The following is a 23,686-nucleotide window of genomic DNA, read 5'->3' as shown; positions in this document are numbered from 1 at the left end:
AGGAATTGTCCGTAGAGCTCCGAGACAGGATTGTGTCGAGGCACAGATCTGGGGAAGGGTACCAAAACATTTCTGCAGCATTGATGGTCCCCAAAAACAAAGAGTCATCCATAATTCTTAAATGGAAGAAGTTTGGAACCACCAAGGCTCTTCCTAGAGCTGGCCACCCAGGCCAAACTAAGCAATCGGGGGACAAGGGCCTTGGTCAGGGACCAAGAACCTGATGGTCACTGACAGAGCTCCTCTGTGGAGATGGGAGAACCTTCCAGAAGGACAACCATCTCTGCAGCACTCCACAAATCAGGCCTTTATGGTAGAGTGGACAGATGGAAGCCACTCTTCAGTAAAATACACAACAGCCCTCTTGGAGTTTGCCAAAAGGCACCTAAAAAGGACTCTGACCATGAGAGAAAGTAATCTCTAGTCTGATGAAATCAAGATTGAACTCTTGGCCTGAATGCAAAGTGTCACGTCTGGAGAAAACCAGGTATATCCCTACGGCGAAGCATGGTGGTGACAGCATCATGCTGTGGGGATGTTTTTCAGCGGCAGTGACTGGGAGACCAGTACAAAAAAAAATGTATAAAATGTATGCATTCACTACTGTATGTCGCTCTGGATAAGAGCGTCTGCTAAATTACAAAAAATGTAAAAATGTAGTCAGAATCGAGGCAAAGATGAACGGAGCAAAGTACAGAGAGTTCCTTGATGAACCTGCTCCAGAGTGCGCTAAACTTCAGACTGGGGCGAAGGTTCACCTTCCAACAGGACAGCGACCCTAAGCACACAGCCAAGACAACGCAGGGGTGGCTTCGGGACCAGTCTTTGAATGTCCTTGAGTGGCCCAGCCAGAAACCAGACGTAAACCCAATCAAACATCTCTGGAGAGTCCTGAAAATAGATGTGCAGCAACTCTCCCCATCCAACCTGACAGAGCTTGAGAGGATCTGCAGAGAAGAAATGGAGAAACTCCCCAAATAGGTGTGCCACGCTTGTAGAGTCCTATCCAAGAAGACTTGATGCTGTAATCGCTGCCAAAGGTGCTTCAACAAAGTACTGAGTATAGGGTCTGAATACTTCTAAATGTAATGTCTTTTACTTTTAATAAAAAAAACTTTTTAGAAATGGGCTATTGTTTGTAGATTGATGAGGGGGGGGATTCATCAATTTTAGAATAAAGCTGGTTTCAAAATGTGAAAAAAGTAAAGGGGTCTGAATACTTTCCGAAAGTACTGTATATCGCCTACCACCCCGAGTTATGACACAGAAGATACTAAAAGGAGTTCTCTGAAGCGGTTTTTAATGGACCATCAAACATTTAATGGAATACATGTCAACAGTGGGGTGATATGTACTGTACATTCAAAGTATTCACACATTACGGTCGCTTAATAGATCCTCTTACCATTTAGCTTAGGCCTAGCAACAAAAAAATGGCCCATCCCACACATGAAGAACATGCAGAAGTCATGTTTGGCTGCTGTTCAAAATCTTGCAGTCATAACATTTCTTTTTGACACCTCTCACACTGATCAGGGGTGGCAGGCAGCCTAGTGGTTAGAGCGTTGGGCCAGTAACCGAAAGGTTGCTGGAACGAATCCCCGAGCTGACAAGGTAAAAATCTGACACATTATATTCAACAGCCTTTCAACAAGGATTGCCCATAAGCGTACAAAAAAAACCACTGCCCTGGTAAGCCTTGGGCCTGGTTTCATTTCAGTTCCTAGCCTCTATCACTTCAGTGTTCAGAGATCTAAAAGCACTGGATAGGTGTTAGCTAAAATGTTAATCTCCACCTAGCCCTTCAACATGTGAACACGTCAGTCAAGGGTGCCGTAAACCTTGCAGTGCATATAGGCCAGTTTCTCAGCGTGGGTTCGCCTCAGCAGAGGGAACCACTCACGGTGAGGCAGCTCCACCACTCGGTATCCAGTCAGCTTCAGCTGCCTCCTTTTCATGGCGTGCAGCCCCAGCAGCTGTGGAGAGCGGTAGCAGTAGTGGTTCCTGTTCGTCACCTGGATGGCCAGTCTGATGGGGGCTATGGAGGCTTTGTGGGAGTCCCTGGGGAGTGGGCCTGGGTTGTTACGTTTGGTCAGAGCCCCCACAAGCCCGTCTGTCAGGTCGACTCCCACACTGAACAGCCCCCCTCCCTCATCCGGCTCTGTCCTTCGGAGGAGGGGCAGCTGAGAAGCTAGGGTTGGGGGAAGGGGGGTCTTTCTGCCATTGGTAAGTTGAGTCAAAAGGTCCTCGGTGAGAGTGACTCCTGTGTTGATCTTCTCCCAGCCCTGAGTAGAAGAGCCAGAAGAAGTGCTCCAATCCTGGGAGGAAATGGGATATGTCTGCGCTGAGGTCACAGGTAGCGGCTGTCCGACAGGGTTCAAATGCACCTCCAGGTCGATGGAGCGGGTGTGAGGCAGGATCATTCGTTTGCTCACAAACTCCTCTCCACCCAGAAGGTCCCGTAACATGGCCTCTGCCTCCAGGACCTCAACCTTCTGACACACGTCCTTCTGGGCAAAGCGCCACAGAATCTCCGTTGTCTCCTCCCGCAGCTCTCTACTCAGCCGCGGACCAGTCCAGTGAGGCAGCTCCAACGCCACCGTCCCATCCAGAGTGAACAAGTCTTTCTTCAGATCCAGCTGTTTAGACCTGGTGGCTAGGCTAACAAACTCGGGGCTCAAAGCTAACGCCACAAGGTCCTCAGGGAGCTGACAGATGAAAGCCAGGCCGAGGAGGCCGGTTAGGAGGTGCTCAGGATAGCGCTGGAACTCAGCCTCTCTCTGCCGGAGGGCCTCAATGAGGCTGGGGTAGAAGTTAGGGCACTGGCTAGGCAGGACACCTAGGGTCCCAAAGGCCCATATCAGCTTGCCTGAGTCTTTGCTCCGACAGTGTGGCGCTAACGATGGCAGGCGCTCAGCAACAGCCAGGAGGATGCGTTCGTTGCGGTAATGCAGGGCCGAGCAGGCCAGTGCCACATGCATCAGCCCCTGGACGCCCATGCTGGGGGCGCGGCGAGGCACCTCATGCGCCATGACCTCAAGCCATGCCCGATGGTCCAAGTAGCTAAAACGGAGCAGCTTCATCACGTTCACCATGGCAAAGTCACTCATCTCATACACAACCGAGTGGGCCCTGTCCACCAGCCGGTTCACCGCTCCTTCCGAGAGAGCTGTCTGGGACTTGAACAGGCCCAGGCACACGGCACCTACCTCCTCTGGCTCCAGCTGGTCCAGGTGACGCATCAGTATCTGCTCTAAGGGGTGAACTAGCTCTTTGGGGCAGCGCCTGCCCTCCCCCATCACATACAGAAGCTGGACTATCTCAGGGACACCTACCTCGCCTAAGTGCAGGCTGGCGCAGTCATACAGGCACTGCAGGTACTGAGGCACAGACCTCCCCAGGCAGCGCCACAGGTCTGCGGCCAGCAGCAGCTGGTGGAGGCCCATCTCCCTGGCCCTGCGGACCAGCTCGGCCTCATACAGCCCCAGCATGCTGTGAGTGGGGGGCAGGCCCAGCCAAACGAAAGACCTCAGCACCTTCAGTAGCTGGGAGTGGCTGAAGTGACTCAGGTTTTCCACTGCGTAGCGGAGCAGCATGATGAATCGCGTGTCACCCCTCACTAAAGGTGTCTGGTCAGGGTGCAGGTGGCTAAGCTTGGTGAGGAAACCAATTACGTCCACAGGCTCCATGCTGCCCTTCAGGACGGTCACTTTGTGCAGCAGGAAAAAGGCCTGCTTGGAATGGACTGGGGCAGGCCGCTGGGACAGGTCAAGGGTCATGGCTGAGTACTCTGGGCGGCATGTCTGGAAGGCACGGGGGTCGCCTTTGACGTCTGGGGTTAGAGGTTCTGTGCGGTAGGGGGGTGCCCTTTCTACCTTAGCCCCAGTGCCTCTGTTGAAGGCCAGGTCCAGCAGAGTGTTCTTGGTGCTGGAGAGGCGGCGTGAGGAGCTGACACTGTAGCGGTTACTCTGCTGTCTGAAGGCAGAGGTGACGGTGGACTGACACTGCTCCTCCATCTCCAACCTGCTCAGGGAGGCTCCAGGGTTATGCTGGGGCCGATAGTAAGAGGAGGGGTTGTACTGTAACCTGTAGTCCCCAGGAAGTACCCCTTCCCTCCCGTCCTCCTCATCGAGTCCCTCCGTTTCAGGTTCTCCATAAGCGGTGTGCAGATGCTGAGCCCTGAGGAACTGCCTGTGGAGGGCTAGGGAGAGATGGCGTAGCCTAGCCACACGGCATAATGATCCCGCAGACATCCACCTCAGAAGCTGAAAGGCAGAGAATATGCAGGAATGATTAACTATAGATATATTGTTCCTAAAATGTAATGTGCATGCTGCTTCAATTCTAGCGATGACATTTCTACTTCATCCATATTAACTAACAGAACAGCCTATACGAGGGCCATGTGGAATCTTGTTCAGGATATAGCTAGCTGGGTTTACTATAGCTAACTAACGTTAGGATATTAATATACATAATTGATAACGCAGGGAAAGCAATAACATTGGTGGCAAAGAAGAACATAGCACAGTACAGTAGACTGGCGAGCTCTCCCCTGAAGTTCTCAGTAGCTAATGTTAGCTAACCAGGTAGCCACTTTGGAATGAGTTGCTAGCTAAGTATGCTAAATTGCATTAGCTAGCGAATTTATTCCACAATACTAGCCAGTTGCTGTTTGCCATATATACAAAACAAGGCAAACTCACCGATAATAGCAATATCTTGCACAAGGAAAAATATATATCATTTTTTATGACATTTCAGAAACATCCTTGTCTTTAAGGTCTGACCTACGGCGCTGTGCAGGTACATGCAGGCTGATGAGCTCTGACCTACGGCGCTGTGCAGGTACAAACATAGTAGCGTCAGCGAAAGCGAACTCTTTGTCGAAGTAGCTGTGCACTAGACCGCTGTCCTACTATATATTAAATGAATGCTGCAGATGTGGAAAGCAGGGTTTTCCTACTTATGCAGTTGCTCAAAAGAATGTGAAACCATGCAATCAATCGATAATCAATATATTACATGATACTATCCTAATACTGAAATTGGCCGTAATTGGCCAACTGTATCCAATTATCCCAACTTGACCACGATTGGCCAACTGTATTTCTAATAAGAGATTGGAACTACTTCAACATGTTTAAAATTGAAAGTCAGATATTGAGTATTGAGCTTTATTCATAGTGAGCATGTGTAAACACCATGTGGGCAAAAAAAGGAGTTATTCAAGATGATTTAATCACGTCTTTAATCATTAAATTCATATTTGCTAAGATGTTTTCTTCAAGCCATTTTTCTGTAACACAAAATAAATAATACAAAAAGAAACTTGATAGCATTTTGTCTTTTAAGACATTACAAGAGTTGAAACACAAAAAAAACAAACACATTGGTTTTTGAACAATCGCTTTAGTTGTACTGTACCATGTAGTAGATCAAAATTAAAAAGATGTCATATATATGTATATATTTATATATTTATATAGTTTAAAAAATAAAAGCGGAAATGTCTGTCTCATTAATTCATAATAATCCTCTTAAATTATTCACACGTAATAAGCTTGATATATTTGAATATATATGTACACATAATAAATAACAATAATATTTACATCCAAGTACACTGTCTTTCTGTTTCTACTAAGAACACAGCAGGACACAACAAAAGTACATAGCAGCAAATGTTGCCCCAAAACTGAGGGGGTGGGCCCTCCATCCCTCGCTCTACCTCTCTTTTCTTCTATTCTTATCCTCTCTTTAACATTCATTCTTTTTTTAAGTCCTCACTTCTTTCACCCCTGACTTCAAAGTTATTCTATAAATTGCCCAGACCCATGAAAAAATATATGTCAACATATACTGTACACACTAATGTTTAGAACAGTTTAATATATTGTAAAATGTCCCATATAGCCAAATATATTCTAGAGATCTATAAAGGTAGTATATATTGACATATACATACTTTTTTCAAATAAGGGTGGGTCCTGTTCAAACAAGTACACCACACAAGTACACTCCATATCTCAAAAAATCATTCCAAAAATGCATTACTCTTCCTATAAAGTCTGAATCTTACAATTAGTATCTAACACCATCAAGTCTGCTGGCTCAGCTACCACCTGCTGCTAGTGATCTTAAATATACACTTTGCTCAGATAAGCAGCTTCATTGACCAACCTTTATGTTTAAGTAATCATTAATTAATCACTAACACACCCTTTTCTGTCACTTTAAGAAATATCAATGGAGACCAAAAGCATCTAGAACGTCAACAAATTACAAGCTGCTTTTAGCTGTCGCCTACGTAGTTTCGAAACAAAATTAAATGCTAAGAGGTTTGCAGCTGATTCGTCATCCTGGGATTGATTGAGCCATTTTGTGTCAGTTGTTGTCGCCACAACGTGGCTGTCCTCAGTCACTGCAGCTACTGATAGCAGAGGAATCTACATGTGCGGCATCACTGGAGATGGAGGAAACAAAGCCTTCTAAACCCAGCAAATACAATGTGCCGTCAATCATTCACAGCTGCAGACCCATCAAAGCTTTGGAGATCACTGATTGGTTTATACAACTGATCCTGTCATGCAATCCCGGCCCTTAGCGTTCCGAAGCCTCATTTCCCCATCTCATCCAAGCACATTATTAAACCCCCCCCCCCTAACACAATGCAACACACTCCTGAAAAACACATCTCACATCCCTTAAAACAGCTTCTGTATCTTAACCTTTTGGTTTGTTTCCTTAGTGATTTGGTGTGGTGGTGTGTTCTTATAGCACCAATAAAGCCACAGTGGGAGGCTGTATGGATGGATCTCCCCCTGTTTACCTGAATCATATCTTGTTTCTAATGTTAACCATGTGAATTAAACAGAAGAACTGGCCCTGGCCAAGTTGTTAAGGGCATACAGTAACCAGTAACCCAACAGTCATGCCGCAAATCTGACACTTACACCAGTAGTATTCAATGTTGTTCTTCAAGACCCTTTATGTACAGAGGTTGATAAAGCTGTGTTTTACGCCATACAACACTCCTTCCGTGGCCTCCAACTGCTCTTAAATGCTAGTAAAACCAAATGCATGCTCTTCAACCGATCGCTACCCGTCTGCCCGACTAGCATCACTACTACAAATACCTAGGTGTCTGGCTAGACTGTAAACTTTCCTTCCAGACTCACATTAAGCATCTCCAATCCAAAGTTAAATCTGGAATCGGCTTCCTATTTCTCAACAAAGTCTCCTTCAAACATACCCTCGTAAAACTGACTATCCTACCGATCCTTGACTTCGGCGATGTCATTTACAAAATAGCCTCCAACAATCTACTTAGCAAATTGGATGCAGTCTATCACAGTGCCATCCATTTTGTCACCAAAGCCCCATATACTACCCACCACTGCGACCTGTATGCTCTCGTTGGCTGGTCCTCGCTACATATTCATCGCTAAACCCACTGGCTACAGGTCATCTATAAGTCTTTGCTAGGTAAAGCTCCGCCTTATCTCAGCTCACTGGTCACCATAGCAACACCCACCCGTAGCATGTGCTCCAGCAGGTATATTTCATTGGTCATCCCCAAAGCCAACACCCCCTTTGGCCGCCTTTCCTTCCAGTTCTGCTGCCAATGACTGGAACGAATTGCAAAAAAAAAAATCACTTAAGTTGGAGACATTTCTCCCTCACTAACTTTAATCGTCAGCTGTCAGAGCAGCTTACCGATCACTGCAGCTGTATACAGCTCATCTGTAAATAGCCCATCCCACCAACTACCTACCTCATCCCCATATTTGTTTTTCTGCTCTTCTGCATACCAGTATTTTTACCTGCACATCCTCATCTGCACATATATCACTCCAGTATAAATTGCTAAATTGTAATTTCTTCGCCACTATTGGCCTATTTATTGCCTTACCTCCTTACTTAATTTTGCACACACTGTGTACAGATTTTTCTATTGTGTTATTGACTGTACGTTTGTTTATTCCATGTGTAACTCTGTGTTGTTTTTGTCGCACTGCTTTGCTTTATCTTGGCCAGGTCGCAGTTGTAAATGAGAACTTGTTCTCAACTGGCCTACCTGGTTAAATAAAGGTGAAATTAATTCTACATTTTTTTTTATTAAACTCTATATCATACATTCTCGGTCTTTACACTGTCAGTTGTTGTGACAATTTACAAATAGGCCCAGACAGAATCTGCAGGGTAGTTATCCCTACCTTTACAGTATTTGACAACTATAGTAGTACATGTTTAGTAGTAGTATTTGGCTTGATTTAAATTGAGTTTTTTTTTTTCACATCATCTTTAGAGGCTGCCTTGAGGAGAATCTTTCTCCCACAGACTGTCTTCGCTTTATAATATATTCATATCATGCTAATGACAATGCAACAATAGCTTTTCCAATAGTGTGTTACTCTTGACCCCAATATTCACCCCAACCTAAATGTTCAGTGGATTGCCGATCAATAGAACTAAAACCTGCATACAGGGTGGCTTGAAGAGCGTCTTTGAAAACCAGTGTAAACTGTCCTTTTCCTCCCCCTTTCCCAATGGTCGTCCATGCCTCTCTCTGCCATCCATAGTGCAGTGCGTCCTAGGACCGCCCCGAGGTTGCAGTGAGTATAACTATTTAGGACTACAAAATGAATGCTATTGATATGTGCTACTGTTTAATTATTGTAAAATTGTGTATAAGTTGAATTGAACTGATCTGCAGTGTTCTGGAGGACTATGGATCTAGAGCACATAGAATCTAGATCTCTGTGGATTCTATCCTCTCCAGACGGGTGAGTACCGGCCAGGGAGGGGCCAGCTGGTGGAGGGCGGGAGGGAGCTTCTTGTCCTCAGCAAGGGGAGGTGGGGAGAGAGAGAGGGAGGGTAGGGGAGTGACGGGGGCAGGCAGGGGGATGGGGGACAGTGGGGGTGGCGAGGTGGGCGAGGGGGTGGTGTTGGTGGAGGTGAGCTTGGAGCCCAGCTGGCCCACGCGGAGCTCCAGGGCCTGGTTCTTCTGCAGGGTCTCCACATAGCTGAGCTGCAGCTGGGCCTGGTACTTGAGCACATGCTCCTTCTCGTCCATCCACACGTGGCGCTCCTTCTTGAAGGTGAGTGCCTGTCGCTCACGCTGCTGTCGCTCCAGACGCAGCTCGCCTTGGAGGTGCTCCAGCTGCCGGCGCAGGTCCCCTGCCTCCTCCCACTGCTGGTGGGCCTCCTGGCGCTGCTGGTGGATTTCCTGCCGCAGTTGGGCCTCTTGACGCTGATGAGCTTCCTGACGCAAGTGAGCCTCCTGGCGATGGTGGGCATCCTGACACTGAACCTCATCACTCTGCAAACTCACTATGGCATCTGGGGGGGGTACGGGGGGTGGAGGCAGGGCCGGGTAGGAGAAGGCGGAGCCTTCAGGTGGGCTGTGTGGCGAGGGAAGCCCCACTCTGGTCCTGGATGCTTCCCTGCTCCCTCCACCACTAGCCTCGACAGCCCTATCCCTCACACTGAGCTCACCCAGGGCCCGCTTCAGCCCTACCACCTCAGCCTCAAACATTCCCAGCTTGTCCCTCAGCTGAGAGACCTGGAGAGACACAGGGTGGAGAGGCCGGAGAGTCAATCAGGAGTTAAAGAGAGAGGAAGTGGGGATTAATTAATTTAATGCGTGTCGTGTGAGTGAGAGAGTATTGTTTGTGTCTTTCAAAGTGTATTTGAATGCCTGTATCTGTACTGTATGCATGCAAGTGACTCAAGAGCTTAAAACGTGTGGTGCACAGACCAGAACAACCCTTCAAGTTGTAGTTAGTGTTTCAGGTCTGTCTCTGACTCAACCCTACCTCGGTCAGCGTCTTCTGCAGCTCCCCCTCGCAGCGCTCCAGCTCCAGGGTCTTGGTGCTGTAGGAGTCCTTGAGGCCCAACATGGCCTCTTCCCAGTCCCTCAACTGGGCGTTGGCCTCCTTCAGCTGGCCCCGCAGGGCCACCATCTCCCCCGCCCGTTGGGTCACCTCCGCCTGGCTCTCCCTCAGCTGCTGCTTCAGCAGGGAGATCTCCCCTGCCTTCTGACACACCTGAGAGGGAGGGGGAGGAAAGATATGGACATGGTTGAAATAGAGATCAACAAGCACCCATGTAAAGGGCGTGAGTCTGTGTAATGGATGTGCACTTACAGTATAGGACAGCTACTGCTGCATTGTGTGCTAATGATCAAAAAGCATTTGCGCAGAACAAATAGGACACATCTGACCATTGGTTTAGACAGTATTGCCCTTTGGTCATTTTTAGCATGGACATCTAGTATATATTCTCAGAACTCCTTTTCGCATTCTCACTCTCACTTGTCATGCCCCCTAAAGTTTACCTTTCTCCCAGTTAACTTGTAAACCTCACCCATCTCGCTAGTATCCCACACCCAGCCATACACACCACCCTCTTAACCCCGGGTCCCCTCTCTCACCTCCCATTTGGTCTCCTCCAGGCGTGGCAGGATGTCAGCCTGCTCCTTCCTGTAGTCCAGGCACTTCCTCTCCAGCTCCTCTCTCTGGGCCAGCAGAGCAGCCATCTCCTCATGCAGGCGTCGCTTGTCCTGCGACAGACGGCTGATCTGGGCCTGCAAGGCACTCTGGGAGCGCTGGGCGCGACGCGTCACCTGTGTTGAAATACATTTGGTAGAATGGAGATTCCCGATTCAAATCAACATTTGACAGCGGGTATACTGGAGGCAGCCATATTGAGTGCACTATTTGAAATAAGGTAAGTGGGAAAATCTTTGCACAGAATTTTACTAAACTACTCCTTAACGCTCATTCTTTGCCTTTCTCAGTGTTTGCCACGCAGCCATGGCAAATGCTATTGGGTATATCCTACGACCTCACCATCTGTGAACTAAGGAGCCATTACCTGCTGCAGGCGTGAGGCATAATTCTGCCGCAGCTCGTCCATTTGGCGCTCCCACACGCGCTGCTTCTCCTCAAACACCTGGACGATGGCCGCCTCACTCTGGTCTAGGTTACGGCGCATGTGGAGCACCTGGGAGAGGAGGAAAGGAAGTAACTCAGCTGTAATTCACATGTAGCTGCAGGAGGTGATGGGGAATTCACAAAATGGCTGCCATCCATCAGAGGTTACTGTCTTTCATATTTCTTTGTACTTCTCATTTGCAATGTCAACAGATGCTGAATATTAATTGATTGCTTTTTAGGTGTTCCACTATGTCTCCTTGCATTGCATGTGGGTAACACACCTCATTCACCATCTACCACCAAGGTGTACCACCCCACTATCACATATCGCTACCTCCAAGCCCTCAGTACTTGAATAACTTGCACTACTATTTCAGACCAAAGACCTAATGTGTCTTACCTGCTTGACCGTCAGTTAATAAAAATACAGTTGTCTGCTCAGTGAGTTTAGGGCACACACACCTGACCAGTTTATCAACTCGCCCAACCAGTTTCCCAGCGGTTTTAGTTTCAAGTTTTATTTGTCACATGCACAAGTACTGTGAAATGCTTAACTTTCAAGCCCTTCCCAACAGTGCCGTATTCAATATCAAAATAGTATAACAAAAAAAACAAGAGAAATAAGAAAAGAAGAATAAAACAGGAAGGTGTAAGCTATGTACGGGTTATTCTTAAGCCATAGACAGTATTAGGTAAACAGTAAGATCACTAGTACAGTTACCTATGCCCTCTATGGGTCATGCAAACTCCTCAAATTTCAAATAACAATTTCTTGTGATTATATAAAATAACTGCATTAACTGTCCTATAGTTGTGATCATTTGCACTACTGGCACTATTTGTTTGTTGCTTTCTTCTACAATTATAATCTATAAAATCTCCTCCTGCAACCCCCCGCTAGTATCCACTCTTTCTTCTCCCTTTTCCTCTCTCGTCATCTACCTCTGTCTCTACTCACCTCTTGCTCTCTCTCCCATAGCCGATCCTCCAGGTCCTGGATGACGTCATCGGAGGAGGGCGAGGGGCGGAGGGGCGGGGGGGCGTCACTCAGGTGGCTGAGCCTCTGATAGGACGAGGAGCTCTTCCCAGAGGAGGAGCGACCACTATCCGAGGTGCTCAGTCCGTTCTGGTATCCACTATTACCGCTAACGCCACCAGGCTTGTCCAACTTCTCCAGGGCCCCTGTGGTCCCCAGGCGGTTGATGTGGCTGGTGGAGGCGCTCAGGGGCCCTAGAACAGGCGGGGGCCCGTAGCCCGAGCTGGAGCCAGCATAGGTGGGCAGGCTGGTTAGAGAGTTCCTCCCTGAGTCGGAGAGGCTCCCCTGGCCTCCGCCCCTGCTGCCACCACCTTCCCCGCCTCTGGTACCTCCACCCCGGCCGCCAGAGTTGTCTGTGTCTCTGAGGGGTCCTGGTACACTGGGACCCCCACCACCTCCAGCCCCACCTCTGGCCCCTCCTCCGGCGCTGCGGCCCCCTCCTCCGGCCTGGGGGGGGCACACCAGATTCTGCATGGAATGGAAGCTCTTGGGCACTACAGGCTTGAAGGCAGAGGGGCGGACCAATCCATCGTTGCTCTGGATGGGGGAGGATGGAAAATTACATTGGTTTTTGAAATATAACACAAGGATTGTATAACATACATTATCTGACAATTAGGTTGACAGAGATTATGAATATGCTGCTATACGTGTAATTAATTAAACAGCAAGCATACCGACGCTAAATGTGAATTTCAAATGGGGATTAAGAGCATTTACTGTGTTTTTTTAATGTACCGGTACACAAATTATATGCAGATATACAAAAAAACAAATGTCCAGTATGAGAGACCTTTTCAGAAATCTAACATAAAGAACAGTAACAGCTAAGTAAAGGCTAATGCTATTAGAAGGAGGAGGAGTTGACGGGAGAGGAGAAATAACTCGGGCAGCTTGGTAACAAAGTGCAGTATATCAATTTATGACAGCTTTTTATTGCCTGCACCCTAACTCATGTATACACATTCCTGTACAAATGCATAAACACACACATGCACAACACACACTTTCAACATGCACCCTCATACTCAACTTACAGCCTGTATTTGGACACACACACACACACACACACACACACACACACACACACACAGAGAGAGACTCACCTGAACCTTCTCCAGCTTCCCAGAGATGGGGAGGATGTTGGGGGGGTTGTTATGGTTATCCAGTTTGGCTGCGCTGGCGCCCGCCTCCTTGTACTGAGCTAGTTGTTGGCTACTGTTTCGATCATTGTTCAGCGAGACCTCGTTGTTCCCGCAAATGTCCAAACTCACTGCCCCTCTCGGCACTTCTCGCCCCCCATCACGCCCATCCCTCTGGTACCGCCCATCCCTCTGGTCCCGTCCATCACGCCGCCCGCCTCCATTCAAAAACACTGCATTGGACACCTGCCTCTCACTGTTACCCACCGCTGCCGCTGCTCGGTTCCCATTGGAAACGCCCCTATTGCCATTGGAGACTTGTCTGTTTCCATTGTTATGGGCGGGGGGCCTCTCTCGCTCTGCTCTCTCGCAGAGCGGCGGCGGACGCTCGCTGCTGTAGTAAGAAGAAGAGTGCTCCACCGTGGCAAAGCTGCGTTCGTCAGCCGTAGTCCCCTTAGCATGGGTCAGGGGAGGAGGTTGCTGAGAGGACCTCTCGATGCTGTAACACCTATCTGCCAAGCCCCTGCCCCTGTGGGTGGAAGTGGAGGAGGAAGAGGAGGAGGGGGGTGGTGGGGGGGCACGAGGCAGGCTGTTCTGCTGGGTGGTGCGGGTGCCCACGCTCCGCATGGCGATCTCCTGCTGCTATTGCTGCTGGCCAGAGGTGGTGGTCGAGGAGAATACCCCGCTGGCCACAATTCCCATGCCCTGGGGGCGCACCCCCTCACTCATCCCCCCGCGCTCCACACTTGCCATGATGAAGGACAGGGAGGTAGCACCAGCCGACACACACTGCAGGACACACAGAGACATCGAGAGGAGAGGGAGAAATGTAAAGAGACACACAAACTGTAAGTACACACACAAGCACGTGCCCACACACAAACACACACTGTACGTAACAGAAGGAGGATGAAGAAGTCCTCCAACTGCGATATCTGAGACCATCAGTGCTTGACTTGGGCAGGAGCCGAGTATCGGCACTTCAAATGTTCTACTGCTTGAGCTCATGTTCTTCTTATAGAATATTTGCTCAAAAGTATTGTGGAGCTCCTGCACCTAAAATGTAAACAGTAAATGTAAACAGTACGGCACCAAATGAGTACCGGCACCTACAATGCCTTCAGAAAGTATTCATACTCCTTGACTTGTTCCACATTTTGTTGTGTTACAGCCTGAATTCAAAATTGATTAAATTAAAAAAAAAAATTTCACCAGCTACACACAATACCCCATAATGACAAAGTGAAAAAAATGTGCTTATAATTTGATTTTACATTTATTGAAAATGACATACATAAATATCTAATTTCATATGTAGTCACACCCCTTTCTTGGGCATTACATGTTAGAATCACCTTTGGCAGAAATGACAGTTTTTCTAGGTAAGTCTCTAAGAGCTTTGCACACCTGGATTGTACAGTATTTGCCCATTATTATTTTCAGAATTCTTCAAGCCCTGTCAAATTGGTTGTTGATCATTGCTAGACAATCATTTTCAAGTCTTGCATTAGATATTCAAGCAGATTTAAGTCAAAACTGTAACTCGGCCACTCAGGAACATTCACTGTCTTCTTGATAAGCAACTCCAGTGTATATTTGGCCTTGTGTTTTAGGTTATTGTCCTGCTGAAAGGTGAATACATCTCCCAGTGTCTGGTGGAAAGCAGACTGAAACAGGATTTTCTCTAGGATTTTGCCTGTGCTTAGCTCCAAACCGTTTCTTTTTTTATCCTGAAAAACTTCCCAGTCCTTAATTAACAATTACAAGCATACCCATAACATGATACAGCCACCACTATGCTTGAAAATATGGAGAGTGGTACTCAGCAATTGGATTCGCTCAAAACATAACACTTTGTATTCAGGACATTGCAGTATTACTTTAGTGCCCTGTTGCAAACATGATGCATGTTTTTGGAATTCTTCCTTCTTTTCACTCTGTCAATTAGATTAGTATTGTGGAGTTCTCTCCTATCACAGCTATTAAACTCTAGAACGGTTTTAAAGTCCCCATTGGCCTCATGGTGAAATCCCTGAGCAGTTCCCTTCCTTTCTGTAAACCGAGTTAGAAAAGATGCCTGTATCTTTGATGTGACTGGGTGTATTGATAAACCATCCAAAGTGTAATTAATAACTTCACCATGCTCATATGGATATTCAGTGTCTGTTTTTTAAATGTTTACTCATCTACCAATAGGTGCCCTTCTTTGCAAAGCATTGGAAAACCTTCCTGGTCTTTGTGGTTGAATGTGTTTGAAATCCACTGCTTGACTGAGGGACCTTACAGATAATTGTATGTGTGGGGTACAAAGACGAGGTAGTCATTGGAAAATCATGTTAAACACTATTATTGCACACAGAGTGAGTCCATGCAACTGGTGGTGACTTATTAAGCACATTTTTACACCTGAATTTATTTAGGCTTGCCATAACAAAGGGGTTGAATACCTATTGACAAGACATTTCAGCTTCTCATGTTTAATAAATGTGTAAAAAAATTGAAAAAACGAGGCACACAATGGTTTCAGACGGCACTCTATCTCCGCTCTTCCAAAGAGAAAGTGACATTTTTTAGTTCGGTGTGGCGACAGAGCAGTGTTTGAACCAGGGCTAAGGTTACTATTGAGACCACAAACTGACTGACACCAAAAAATATTGGTTAATTATATACTACACACAAACACAAGGAAGAGAGTAAAGGGCACTCCACCAATCAGGCCTTTATGCTAGAGTGGACAGACGGAAGCCACTCCTCAGTAAAAGGCATATGACAGCCACTTGGAGTTTGCCAAAAGGCACCTAAAGACTCTCAGACCATGAGAAACAAGAATCTCTAGTCTGATGAAACCAAGATTGAACACTCTGGCCTGAATGCCAACATCACATCTGGAGGAAACCTGAAACCATCCCTATGGGGAAGCATGGTGGTGTCAGCATCATGCTGTGGGGATGATTTTCAGCAGCAGGGACTGGGAGACTAGTCAGGATCGATGGAAAGATGAACGGACTAAAGTACAGCGAGATCCTTGATAAAAACCTGCTCCAGAGCGCTCAGGACCTCAGATTGGGGTGAAGGTTCACCAGGACAACAACCCGAAGCACACAGCCAAGATAATGTAGGAGTGGCTTCGGGACAAGTCTGAATTTTCTTGAGTGGCCCAGCCAGAGCCCGGACTTGAACCCAATCTAACATCTCTGGAGAGACCTGAAAATAGCTGTGCAGCGACACTCCCTATCCAACCTGACAAAGCTTGAGAGGATCTGCAGAGAAGAATGGGAGAAACTCCCTAAATACAGGTGTGCCAAGCTTGTAGCGTCATACCAAAGAAAACTCGAGGCTGTAATCGCTTCCAAAGGTGCTTCAACAAAGTGGTCTGAATACTTATGTAAATGTGATATTTCAGTGTTTTTTTTATACATTTGCAAAAATGTATAAAAACCTGTTTTTGCTTTGTCATTATGGAGTATTGTGTGTAGATGTATTAAAAAAAAAAAAAATCTCATCAATTTATTGTAACAAAAGCTAGAAAAAGTCAAGGGGTCTAAATAGTTTCCGAATGCACTATACATGTATATGAAGTACATTGAATATTATCCCCAAAAATACGTAAAGGCTAACAATAAAGGACAATTTGCGGTATCAATTTCAGCAGGAATTCCCCCTTATACAGTTGCACCTTATTCCAAATCATATGAAAATTAATATTCAAATGTATTTTTTCAGTTGAGAAAATTGTTTATGCAATACAAATGAAAGCACATCTCATATAACTAAAAACTGTTGATATTAAAGTGGAACTGACATAATTTTAGCAACATGAAATCTTTAAAAAAAATCTGTTCATATACACCTCTAAGAAGAATATGACACCTTTTTTTTTTGCATTTGCTGACAAGCCAGACCCTTAGATATGGTCATTTTCACTCTTTCATAAGTTCATAGAATGTTTGGGAATTCAGTGTAGTAAGGCATTTGTGAAAATTCTATAGCAATATAGTGGGAAAGCAGCCTTGCGTTTGGACAATTAATAGACACTGCAGCAAATAAAACCTAATAAAAACAACTGTCTTGTCCAGGACCAGCGTCTACGCAGAACGATGCGCCATAGCCAATCAGAGTTACAGTAGGCCTATATGCAAATAAGCCATTTGCCACACAGACTTGCCATCATTCCCTTTGAACTGGACTGTGTTTTAATAGGCAGCAGCATCAGCGCGACATTTGATAATTTTAACGCATTCATCAAAAGCCACAAAACACACCTGAATGGATTTCTGTAAATATGTTAAAACCACAGGAGTCCTCTTACATTTGGGAATTTCACAGCCCTATTGATCAAACAGCCATGAAAAGGTAGGCTCTCTCTCCCTCAGTTGCATATGCACATCAACAACAAGATCAACTAATGGTAGTCAGAGCGAGATGAGCTAAAATCTAACAACGGAACATTAGATAAACCCTCGCAAACTTGTTAAGCTAGTTGGCTAAAAAATTGCACTGAGAAACAGAAAAGTAACCTGCTCGTCCTTCTGCAGTTTGCCTGCCAGTGCATGCTTGTCCCAACCTTACGTTTTAACATCTGAATGGGAACCTGCCTGCCTTCCCGCCCATTTGATCGATGCCAAATGCATTTGATTGACGACTAAGAGATATGCTAACTGTGGATAACAGTTGTTCAAGTTCAGCATAGCTAGCTAAGCGATATACATTTTTTGCTAGCTAACCATATGACACCTGGATCACTAGCTGTAGCCACTGAAAAACGATATAAGGGGGGAAAAGTCAGTCACTCACCCACTCCTCCAATGACATGCCATCCTCCCAGCAGCTAGCTAGCTAAAGTTAGGCTCTATGTTTCTAGCTCACTAAATAAATAGCTAGCTACATAAATAGATACGCTAGTTCAGGGGTGTCAAACTCAATCCGTGCACGGGCCATATTGAAGAAAAAAGAAAGAAATTAAGGCCAGACATGGAACTGCGACCCAAACTGGCTATTGTTTTATTTGGAAAAAAATATGGCCCTTTATTTATTTATATATATATACACTGCTCAAAAAAATAAAGGGAACACTTAAACAACACAATGTAACTCCAAGTTAATCACATTTCTGTGAAATCAAACTGTCCACTTAGGAAGCAACACTGATTGACAATACATTTCACATGCTGTTGTGCAAATGGAATAGACAACAGGTGGAAATTATAGGCAATTAGCAAGACACCCCCAATAAAGGAGTGGTTCTGCAGGTGGTGACCACTTCTCAGTTCCTATGCTTCCTGGCTGATGTTTTGGTCACTTTTGAATGCTGGCGGTGCTTTCACTCTAGTGGTAGCATGAGACGGAGTCTACAACCCACACAAGTGGCTCAGGTAGTGCAGCTCATCCAGGATGGCACATCAATGCGAGCTGTGGCAAGAAGGTTTGCTGTGTCTGTCAGCGTAGTGTCCAGAGCATGGAGGCGCTACCAGGAGACAGGCCAGTACATCAGGAGACGTGGAGGAGGCCGTAGGAGGGCAACAACCCAGCAGCTGGACCGCTACCTCCGCCTTTGTGCAAGGAGGAGCAGGAGGAGCACTGCCAGAGCCCTGCAAAATGACCTCCAGCAGGCCACAAATGTGCATGTGTCTGCTCAAACGGTCAGAAACAGACTCCATGAGGGTGGTATGAGGGCCCGACGTCCACAGGTGAGGGTTGTGCTTACAGCCCAACACCGTGCAGGACGTTTGGCATTTGCCAGAGAACACCAAGATTGGCAAATTCGCCACTGGCGCCCTGTGCTCTTCACAGATGAAAGCAGGTTCACACTGAGCACATGTGACAGACGTGACAGAGTCTGGAGACGACGTGGATAATGTTCTGCTGCCTGCAACATCCTCCAGCATGACCGGTTTGGCGCTGGGTCAGTCATGGTGTGGGGTGGCATTTCTTTGGGGGGCCGCACAGCCCTCCATGTGCTCGCCAGAGGTAGCCTGACTGCCATTAGGTACCGAGATGAGATCCTCAGACCCCTTGTGAGACCATATGCTGGTGCGGTTGGCCCTGGGTTCCTCCTAATGCAAGACAATGCTAAACCTCATGTGGCTGGAGTGTGTCAGCAGTTCCTGCAAGAGGAAGGCATTGATGCTATGGACTGGCCCGTCCGTTCCCCAGACCTGAATCCAATTGAGCACATCTGGGACATCATGTCTCGCTCCATCCACCAACGCCACGTTGCACCACAGACTGTCCAGGAGTTGGCGGATGCTTTAGTCCAGGTCTGGGAGGAGATCCCTCAGGAGACCATCCGCCACCTCATCAGGAGCATGCCCAGGCGTTGTAGGGAGGTCATACAGGCACGTGGAGGCCACACACACTACTGAGCCTCATTTTGACTTGTTTTAAGGACATTACATCAAAGTTGGATCAGCCTGTAGTGTGGTTTTCCACTTTAATTTTGAGTGTGACTCCAAATCCAGACCTCCATGGGTTGATAAATTGGATTTCCATTGATTATTTTTGTGTGATTTTGTTGTCAGCCCATTCAACTATATAAAGAAAAGTATTTAATAAGATTATTTCATTCATTCAGATCTAGGATGTTATTTTAGTGTTCCCTTTATTTTTTTGAGCAGTGTGTGTATATATATATATATATATATATATATATATATATATATATATATGGCCCAATGTCCACGTATGTACATAGGAAGCTGTATAGTATTTTAACATGAAAACAAAAGAGATAAATGCTAAGCTTGCAGATGGGCATAATAGGCTGCGACCCTAACCAAAAAGTATTCATGGTATTTGAGTCAAATATAAACTTTTTTTTTTTAAACTCTTATAAAGTTGGTTTTGAAGCATAAACTGGGAATTGTATATTTTTGACTGATATTACGATTGTCTGTTTGTTTAATATCTGCAAAGTAGTTAATGCTGTCAGTTTAACTTTAAAGGGTTAACAAATAGCCTAGCTCATCAATAGGATTTATTTGAGTTAATACACGGGATTACTACTTGATTAGTGTTCAATCAAAACATCAAAATATTAACTACATTCCACATCTACATTAACAGATTATATATTCAGGATTTGCAATTGAGGTACGATCATAGAAAGAAAGCACATCACACAATCTTCTTGTGTTGTTTGTTTCACACCCTTTCTCTCACACTATTTGTTGATGGTTAGCAGAGCAGGTTTTTTGCACACCTGGTACATTTGCATATACCTATGCCTTCTGTCTTATACACACACGCAAACCGATAAAACACACACACACAAATGCAAACAAATATTCTGTCCCTGAACCACACCCACAGGGAACACTATCTGATTACTCAACTATCACCGATAGAACATTGACCTAAAGGTAATATCTGGATTTATAGTGCATTGTACCAAGTGTAGCCTACTACTCCTATCTGAGCAAAGATGCAGCCAAACCATTGTGCAAATTCTCTCTCTCCATTGTCTCTTCATGCCTGAAAACACACACACACACACGCAAACAAATGCAAACACTCACACCGAGACAAGTTCTTCCCCCTGTGCCAATGATAATGACAAAAAATTTTATTTATCAACTGTCTGACTAATAGAAGGAAAAATATGGGAGTCAATCGTCAATACTTCATTGAGAATAAGGTAATGCAAAGTATTTGTGCATATAAAGAGAGTACATCATGTCTGTGTATGCATCCCTGAGTGCAATAAGGAATACACACTATATTATCATCATTATTTCGCTGTCCCCTAAACCACAGACAGAACACTCTGATTACTCAACTATCACTGATAGAACATTGACCTAAAGGTAATATCTGGATTTATAGTGCATTGTACCAAGTGTAGCCTACTACTCCTATCTGAGCAAAGATGCAGCCAAACCATTGTGCAAATTCTCTCTCTCCATTGTCTCTTCATGCCTGAATCCAAGACGGTGCACATGAATCTACTATGCTACTTTGCTATAGTAAGGTAAGAATTAACATTCCATCTCAGGTAGGACATGGGAACAGAACCAAATGTGAAAGGGTGAGTATTGAATCCTTAGGATAATGTGCTGTTCAAAACTAGATAGGGTGCGTTACTGCCTCAGGGCCAGTAGAGGGACCTGTTCCAGTGTTGGCTGAGCTGTGGCACGTGCCTACACTCTCCTCAGTGCCACAGTTACACACTCCTAGGCATTACATCATCGGCTCCATGCTTCATACAGAGAGAGAGAGCGCATACACACTCCTCTCTCAAACGGGTAATTCTTCTCAATCTCTTGTCCTGTGCTGAAATGCAGTATGAGGTATACATGTTCTCCCCATATTGTCACTGCATTGTCCATACATATACCCCTATATACACACACAACGCAAATGCAAACAAACTGCCCCCCAAACAAAGTGACCACGGTTTCCACTACACACACACACACACACACACTTCACTTCACTTCATTTCATTCAAGGCCTCATATAAGCCAGGTCTAGAAGACCTCCAGAGCAGTAACACTGAGCACAGAGGTAAACACTACACAGTAGAATATATTCAATAGGCCTATTTTATCAGAGCTCCCTTGCCATTATCATCAAATTACTGTCCATATACCTACAACTGACATGTTAGCCCACACTTTCAGTTCACACACATATGCATACACACATATATACTTATAATATGCTTCATGACATGTCAATAACACAATATTTGCTACATCTGTTAGGTAGTGATGTAGGCCTAATAAATCAGCTTATTGCCTATGCAAGCTATTCAAGTGTATTCCTGTTAAGTGCCAAGGTAGGTCTAAATTCTACTGTAGGACATTTGCTCTTGGTCTGTCAATTTATACTGTTAATATATTAAAATTCTCTTCATTATTTTTGCAGCAGCTAAAACAACCTCCGTCAACCCTTTCACCGCACAGATGTGCACAGGCAGGGTGACTGTCAGCTGACGCGGCGATGCTAGAGCACAATGGAGAAACATCACTCGTTTCTCCATACTTGCGAAAAAACCCTAACCCAGCAACGAAGGGCGAGAAGAACGAGATAATTAACATGATCTACCCATTTACCACTGCATTTCTTTCCGTTCACGAATTAGGCCTGCATAATGTGCGTGTAGGTCAGGGAAATAGCTCTCCCCGTGGGGGAAGCGGAGGGTCGTGCTCGAGTGAGCGTCGTAAGCTACAACCCGCGCGCACAACCGCTTTTGCCACATTCCCATCTCGCCGTCTACTTTCACTCCAATAAGCAATATGAACAAGAACGGTATCCCTCTCCCTCATCGCTCTGCCAGAACATTTGAATCACCAAAATCCTTCTCCCCGTCAGCGTGCAACATGTAAAGCGGCAGGATAATGGATTGGCAATGCAGTGAATGGCGATAAAAATAGAAAAACGCAGGTGTCGTAGTAGGCGCTGCGTTGCCTACTAGGTGCGCGTATTTCTCTGTGGAAATGATGGAGCGCTCCGCTCCAACAGCAGCTCCACACTTACTATTAGCGGCAGGCGCAGCACAGACAACGCCGAATTATGTCGCCGCACTGCTTCTCGGCGAGCTGTCCGATTCGGGGTTCGCAGATAGCGACCGTGGAGCGGGAGTATAGCCTAGGCCTACTCGTGTGGCTCTGGTCGGGGAAGGCTGCAGCCGCTAGTACCCGTAGCAAAGATCGGGTGATTGAGGCATCGAGAGGATGCGTGCATCAGCTGTGTCACACACCCACCTCCGCCCCGCCCCTTCTGATGACCACGACACCGCCCCCTTCCCAGAACGGCATTGCGCCTGCGCCCACACCAGCAACAAAGGTGTGAATTCTTCCTCCACATCAGAATAGCACACAATGTATTGATTTTGTTCCACACAGAATAAGTGGATAACAAATACAGTGGCTATTGCTGGAAAATGGGGACCCTTGCCAATCATGCAAGTTGTCTTTCTGTGTCTCTATGTATATATTCCTTTGAGTACTGTACAACGTAATTACATATGGCCGGGCAGGATAAGTGTGTGTGTGTGTGTGCGTACTAGTATACGTGCATAATAAGTGTGTGTGTAGCTCAGAATGCAGTTCTTAGTACCGAGGGCAAGCGAGGCCTTGGACAAACATGATTGCCAGTTCCCAGGGGCAGAGACAGAGCAGAGCTGGCTGTGTTTGTGTAGGTGAGGAACTGGAGCCTGAAAATCAGCCTCACTCAGGACTAGTCAAGACAGAGAGGAGGGGTAGGCAGGGTGAAATTGCACAAAGAGACAAAAGAGAGAGATATCAAAAGATGAGCAGGGAGAGGGCAGAGCGAGAGAAACTAGCCTATGTTGAAGCTGTAACAGAACAGGACTGTTAACTTGTCTGTAGATGGATAAGAAGGACCATGTCCTCTCTTCTTAAACTCTGACTGGGTTTACCAAATGCACATGCAGGCATTGAGTTCAAAATCAGAGCTCACACACAAAAAATGCCTTTATAGGGATTCAAAAACATTACATCATACATTCCAAGCAAAACATAATGAAAGGGTCGATGAGTATGAGAGTTTCTGGTTTCATTTGGAGTAAATCACATTATTTTCACTAGCCTTTCCAATGTCAA

At 46.0% G+C, this 23,686-nt stretch overlaps 2 protein-coding genes across 2 annotated transcripts; both read right to left on the bottom strand.

The window, feature by feature from the left end:
• Nucleotides 1-1,296: 1,296 nt before the first annotated feature.
• On the bottom strand, nucleotides 1,297-4,842 carry fastkd5 (FAST kinase domains 5). Its single transcript, XM_029769441.1, has 2 exons — nucleotides 4,707-4,842; nucleotides 1,297-4,265 (listed from the first exon to the last, which is right to left on the bottom strand). The coding sequence occupies exon 2, from the start codon at nucleotides 4,251-4,253 to the stop codon at nucleotides 1,821-1,823; it is 2,433 nt and encodes an 810-aa protein (XP_029625301.1). The 5' UTR covers nucleotides 4,254-4,265; nucleotides 4,707-4,842; the 3' UTR covers nucleotides 1,297-1,820.
• A 3,260-nt stretch (nucleotides 4,843-8,102) lies between these two features.
• On the bottom strand, nucleotides 8,103-22,769 carry LOC115204116 (leucine zipper putative tumor suppressor 3-like). The gene is made up of 7 exons (XM_029769440.1): nucleotides 22,599-22,769; nucleotides 13,086-13,910; nucleotides 11,902-12,516; nucleotides 10,882-11,010; nucleotides 10,439-10,630; nucleotides 9,822-10,052; nucleotides 8,103-9,568 (listed from the first exon to the last, which is right to left on the bottom strand). Exons 2-7 carry the CDS (start codon nucleotides 13,746-13,748, stop codon nucleotides 8,756-8,758), a joined length of 2,643 nt encoding a protein of 880 aa, XP_029625300.1. The 5' UTR covers nucleotides 13,749-13,910; nucleotides 22,599-22,769; the 3' UTR covers nucleotides 8,103-8,755.
• Nucleotides 22,770-23,686: the final 917 nt, after the last annotated feature.

This window comes from Salmo trutta, chromosome 12, assembly GCF_901001165.1.
Source record: "Salmo trutta chromosome 12, fSalTru1.1, whole genome shotgun sequence".
In the NCBI taxonomy this organism is placed as follows: domain Eukaryota; kingdom Metazoa; phylum Chordata; class Actinopteri; order Salmoniformes; family Salmonidae; genus Salmo; species Salmo trutta.
This window is presented reverse-complemented; position numbering and strand designations above follow the sequence as displayed.

Bases quoted from the DNA above. Each gene is read 5' to 3' on its own strand.
- fastkd5 (XM_029769441.1), bottom strand. From the start codon at position 4,253: ATGTCTGCGGGATCATTATGCCGTGTGGCTAGGCTACGCCATCTCTCC.
- LOC115204116 (XM_029769440.1), bottom strand. From the start codon at position 13,748: ATGCGGAGCGTGGGCACCCGCACCACCCAGCAGAACAGCCTGCCTCGT. The intron at 11,011-11,901 runs GTGAGTAGAGAC...CTCCTCTCCCAG, and splicing joins TATGGGAGAGAGAGCAAGAG to GTGCTCCACATGCGCCGTAA. The intron at 10,631-10,881 runs GTAATGGCTCCT...ATTTCAACACAG, and splicing joins ATGCCTCACGCCTGCAGCAG to GTGACGCGTCGCGCCCAGCG.